The 5517-nt window shown below is 46.3% G+C and overlaps 1 protein-coding gene across 3 annotated transcripts; it reads right to left on the bottom strand.

The window, feature by feature from the left end:
- Positions 1-913: 913 nt before the first annotated feature.
- LOC310913053 (tubulin alpha-3 chain-like) lies at positions 914-4981 on the bottom strand (the record flags this gene model as incomplete). Of its 3 annotated transcripts, none has more annotated exons than XM_083868162.1 (5): positions 914-1286; positions 1517-2197; positions 2531-2679; positions 3213-3435; positions 4890-4981. In XM_083868162.1, 5 exons carry the CDS (start codon positions 4890-4892, stop codon positions 990-992), a joined length of 1353 nt encoding a protein of 450 aa, XP_083724288.1. In that variant the 3' UTR covers positions 914-989. The 3 variants fall into 3 exon arrangements, with proteins under 3 accessions (XP_083724288.1, XP_083724289.1, XP_083724287.1); XM_083868163.1 differs by lacking the exon at positions 4890-4981 and adding an exon at positions 4039-4187; XM_083868161.1 differs by lacking the exon at positions 4890-4981 and having other exon boundaries at positions 3213-3468.
- Positions 4982-5517: the final 536 nt, after the last annotated feature.

The following is a 5517-nucleotide window of genomic DNA, read 5'->3' as shown; positions in this document are numbered from 1 at the left end:
TCCCGGGGCGGCGCCCTGCACTCCCGCGGGGGGCGCTGTGCGGGGCGGGCTCGGCCGGCAGTGTGCGGCCGCCCCGGGACTGCTCCCGTCGTGCGAGGCCCCGTGTGGGCTCGGCCTGACGCGGTTGTTGGGTGAGCACCCCTGGGAATCCGCCGTCGTGGCAGAGCAGCGCCGTACACTGGTGGAGTTCTCGAGTGGGAGGAGAAACTGGAGGTCATCCTTGATGAGTGTGAGACGGACTGGGAACGGTGGTGGCGCGTATGCGGAGCAGCTTCCACTTGGGCACGGATTGGAGCTGCTGCCGCCGGCAGGAGCGTGCCTAAGGCATTAGGCTGCTGAAACCTGGGTTGTTCCAGTCTCCCAGCGTCAAAAACAGAGACTTTTTTTGTACTTACTTACAGCAATTCTTTACTGACCACCAAAAAAAAAACCAAACAAACAAAAAAACAACCCCACAAACCACACCCAAGCCAACAAACCCGCCAAACAAAAGCCTAATTATTTCACAGAATATTCCCAGTTGGAAGGGACCGGCAAAGATCACTTTGAGTCTAACTCTCAGCTGAATGGCCTGAATGGGGATTGAAACCGCAACCTTGGTGTTGTTAGCACCGGGCTCTACCCAGGTAGGTCAGCACTTTTTTACACAAACCGTGTGTCCTATGATAGAGCTGCTTCCATGCATCTCTAAAGCTCTAGTCATGTGACCATACTAGTAAAGGAGATTAGGGTTTTTTTTTTACTATGCTAATGTAGGAAGGTAGAATTACTATGCACTTTTAAAGCAGGTGTAACAGATCTGCTAGCACAACCTGCAATCTCAAATTGTCCGTCCTTCATGAATACACACACTAACAGTGAAGAAGAAAAAAAAACCAGCAGTATAGTGTTTGGAACTTTATTTGGAGGCATATTTGAAAACAAACAAAGAGGATTTTGCAATTTTTTTTTTTTTTTCGGTAAATAGATTTTTCCAGGCTTTAGTTTTCTCAGTATTCATCTCCTTCTTCAGCCTCTGCTTCTACTGAGTCTAGGCCAACTTCTTCATAATCTTTCTCAAGGGCAGCCAGGTCTTCCCGGGCTTCAGAAAATTCTCCTTCCTCCATCCCCTCCCCAACATACCAGTGCACAAAGGCACGCTTAGTATACATGAGATCAAATTTGTGGTCAAGCCGAGCCCATGCTTCTGCAATAGCGGTGGTGTTACTCAGCATACACACAGCCCGCTGCACCTTGGCAAGATCAGCACCTGGCACCACAGTTGGAGGCTGGTAGTTAATGCCCACCTTCAAGAAAACAAATGAGAACTTTCCTTAGGAATGCTAAGGCTTAAAGACTCATTTCTGTTAACAATCAATAATCTCCATTATTACAAATAAATAAAATAGCTTAGAGTTATTTTGCCCTTTATTAAAATATTTAAAAGGGACATTACAATATTATAGTATGTCTGTCTCCTCTGAAGACTACACAGTTCCTAATCATTTAGATATTGAGCACTTAAAAGGCTACATACCTTGAATCCAGTTGGACACCAATCCACAAACTGAATGGTACGTTTAGTCTTGATAGTGGCAATGGCTGCATTGACATCTTTGGGCACAACATCGCCTCTGTATAACATGCAGCAGGCCATGTACTTGCCATGGCGAGGGTCGCATTTGACCATCTGGTTGGCTGGTTCAAAGCAAGCGTGGGTAATTTCAGCCACAGATAACTGCTCGTGATATGCTTTTTCAGCGGAGATGATAGGGGCATATGTTACCAAGGGGAAATGGATTCGTGGGTATGGAACCAGGTTAGTTTGAAATTCTGTCAGATCTACATTGAGGGCTCCATCAAAACGCAGTGAGGCTGTGATGGACGAAACAATTTGCCCAATTAATCGGTTTAAATTGGTGTAAGTAGGACGGCCAATGTCCAGGTTACGACGACATATATCGTAAATGGCTTCATTATCTACCATAAAGGCACAGTCTGAATGCTCTAATGTTGTGTGGGTAGTTAGAATTGAGTTGTAGGGTTCCACTACAGCAGTGGAAACTTGTGGTGCTGGATAAATGGCAAACTCCAGTTTAGATTTCTTGCCATAGTCAACAGACAGCCTTTCCATGAGCAGTGATGCAAACCCTGAACCAGTGCCTCCTCCAAAACTATGGAAGATGAGGAAGCCTTGCAGCCCTGTGCACAGATCAGCCTATAACAAGGTGGAAAAAAATGGGAGAAAAAGTTATGGATGGTTTAGGAGAAATAAGTATTAAAATAATAATTTAAAATCACTTCTATCATAAGTTAGCTAGTTTTACATTGTTGTTGTAAAAAAAGCCAGTGTTCTTGAAAGGTCCTGGTTTAACTGATTGAATTTTTATTTAAGGGGGGACAGAGCAGGCCAGGAAATAAAAGGTTAATTTTGTTTTGAAAAATTAACTATGCACAAAATTCTTAATGAAAAAACAGCAAACCATCAATTTAGCCAGCTACAGAACTGTATCAATTATTTTAAATACTACCTTGCAGCATGAATCCTTACCAGTTTGCGAATGCGGTCTAGCACTAGATCAACAATCTCTTTTCCAATGGTATAATGGCCTCTGGCATAATTATTGGCCGCATCTTCTTTCCCAGTAATGAGCTGCTCAGGATGGAATAACTGCCTATATGTGCCTGTACGTACTTCATCTACAAGAAACCCCAAAACACCACATCATAAATTTGATCTGTTCAGTTCTGTGTGTGCTGCCTAGTGACTATACACGAAGCACACGTGTCAAAAGAGTGTAGACAGCACCTCTGACTACACACAGCTTGTCTGACTAGTCTAAGAAGTTGGCACAACTTCTGTCCCTTTGCTTCAGGGTACACATCTGGCACACACAAAGCAGTATTTGTACTCAAGGAACACAGAGATCACTCAGAAAACTACATTACAGGTACAAACATGATACTGGACAGCACTCAAACAAAACTCTGTATGCAGTGCAGCAGTCTGGAAAGATGATCCAGATTGTAAAAAAGTTCTCTTGTTTTCCAGAGATTGTTACCTGTAGACCATTAGTTAATTTCTTTCAAATAACAATACCCGCAGATGTCAAAACAGCATCAAGACACACATTTTAAAATCTATAATGTTCTAAACAAACAAAAAAAGACAGTAAGGAATCCATAATGGATCCTCACTTTTTCATTTAAGACCTTTCATGTTGGGTACATACCAACTACGGTTGGCTCTAGGTCTACAAACACTGCTCTTGGAACATGTTTGCCAGCTCCTGTCTCACTGAAGAACGTGTTAAATGAATCATCTCCACGTCCCATAGTATTATCACTAGGCACTTGACCATCAGGCTGGATCCCATGCTCAAGACAATACAATTCCCAACATGCATTGCCGATCTGAACACCAGCCTGGCCAACGTGGATGGATATGCATTCACGCTGCAAAGTAAAAAGAGAAGGATAATGAGACATGGAGCTATCTGCCCGTGGGTTGTACTTTCCATGATCTGTCTCTGCTGCAATATTCCCTGGTTGCTCTTAGTGACAATTCAGAAGAACAAGCTGGCTGCGGCTGGCAAGACACTACTCACCTTTGCTGACCTGCACTGACTTTGTGAATATTGGAAGAGCCTAAAGACAACATAGTCTCTATGAACACATGGGTGAATACAAATTTGTTATCCCTTACAATGCAGCATGTATATTTAATTTTTAATATTCAGCCTCAGCCTAGTCTCTTTTTCACCTTCTTTTAGTTTTTGGAAGACCTCCTTATATAATATCCCCCCCCACTTTCCTTGACTTGTTACCAGACCACATACTGAGTAACTGCTGCAAGAATCTCCTGCACGAGACCGTTCAGTACACTTTCCTTTAAAATAAGCATACCAGTATTTAGACCCTAGCAATTAGTACCTATTTTTTTCATACATATTCCTAAGTGAAATTATCTTAGAGTTCCAATCAAATGTAATCTGCCCCCTTTAAGCTAGATCTTTTGATTCTAAGTAACTGTGCCAGGTATGTCTAATCGCCCAATACCTCAACTGCCTTACACCTGAGATGGAAATACGCTGATTTTCTAGTTTACTGTTAGAGTGTTTCTAGAAGAAAGCAGAGGTGGAAAAGAAAAATAAAGGGTCTGGGCTGCTCTTTCCCATTTCCTTGGCAGCTTCATCAAATTCAGCAGTTTCTGCTCCACCTCCGCAGTTCTCGCCACGAGTCTCCCGCCGCAGGCCGGGCCCCTCATGGCCGTCGGCCACACCCCCTCCCGATTGATTGGCTATCCCCAGGGAGCGGCCCATGGCACGCGCCGCCCGCCCCGCCCCTCACGGCCGCCGACCACACCCCCTCCCGATTGATTGGCTACACCCAGAGAGCGGCTTAAGGCGCGCGCCGCCCGCCCCGCCCCTCACCGCCGCCGTCCCTCGAGCACGCGCTGCGCCCTCTACGGCTTCACGGGCCAAGGCGGCCCAAAACCGGCATATAGATCCGACCGGCGGCCACCACGCTCTGTCCCGCTATCTCCCCGCCGCCTGGTCAGAGGTTTCACCTCGCCTCTTCACGCGGGAGGTGCCTGCTCCGAACAGACCTCCCTTGCACATATCTCGTCTTGCTAGCTATCGACCGGTTTCTATGCCTCGCCTCCCCTAAAGCTAATACGCTTTCACACTAATTTCTCTCCTTCTCCCCAACCTTTCTGCCTTAGAGCTGCCGCAGGGACTTCAAGCAGAGACTAGCTGCCAGTCCTGCCGCAGGACGTGAGTCATGAACTACCCTGAAGTGCCGCAACAAAAGCGGTCTCAAACGCCCTTTCTCCCCCCGCAGTCAGAGCGATCCCGTCTCCCAAACGCCCTTTCTCCTCCCGCAGCCGCAAGGAGCCCATCTCCCACCATGGTGCCTCGTTAAGATGACGAATTCCGACTGCGCTACAAAATGTCCGCCGCCGCGACCGGTCAGCACCAACTGCCGACTGTTAACGGTCTGGAACCCCTCGCCTCAGGTGCTGGCTCCCCATTGGCCATTACCCGCGTGGACTGGGCGCGAGGGAAGGCCTCTGATTGGCTGAGGGCGCTCCTCTCCCGGTGGCGGGGAGGACTGCCCCAAGACAGGGGCGTGTCCGGGGGCGGGGCCTGAGCGGTCGCGCGGCGGGGCCTGCGCGTGCTGTCCGCTCGAGGCGGGAAACGAGACGTGTCGTCAGAACCTTTTTTAGAAGGTGGTTGTTTATTTTCCTGAAGAATATAGGATGGAAAAATTATTTGAAAATTGTTTAGTAATTCTTTAGAACTTAATTATTTACTAAGTATGGTTTGAATTTCTTTACTTAAAATATAAAGCAATCTTAACTATAAATAGTGTCACATCCATAGTATTCTTGCTGCTGGAACATGAAAATTGCTTATTCCCTTTAAGTGTTGTATTGCATACTTGTTATCACTGAGCATACGGTTGAGGTACTTTAAGTTCTAATTACTGTTTTTCCAAGTAGGATTACTCTTAATATATTTTGAAATGGTAGGC

The sequence above is a fragment of the Zosterops lateralis genome, assembly GCF_965231275.1.
Source record: "Zosterops lateralis genome assembly, chromosome: 10".
Lineage (NCBI taxonomy): Eukaryota > Metazoa > Chordata > Aves > Passeriformes > Zosteropidae > Zosterops > Zosterops lateralis.
Note: the sequence above shows the minus strand (reverse complement) of the source record. Positions and strands in the feature narration are given on the sequence as shown.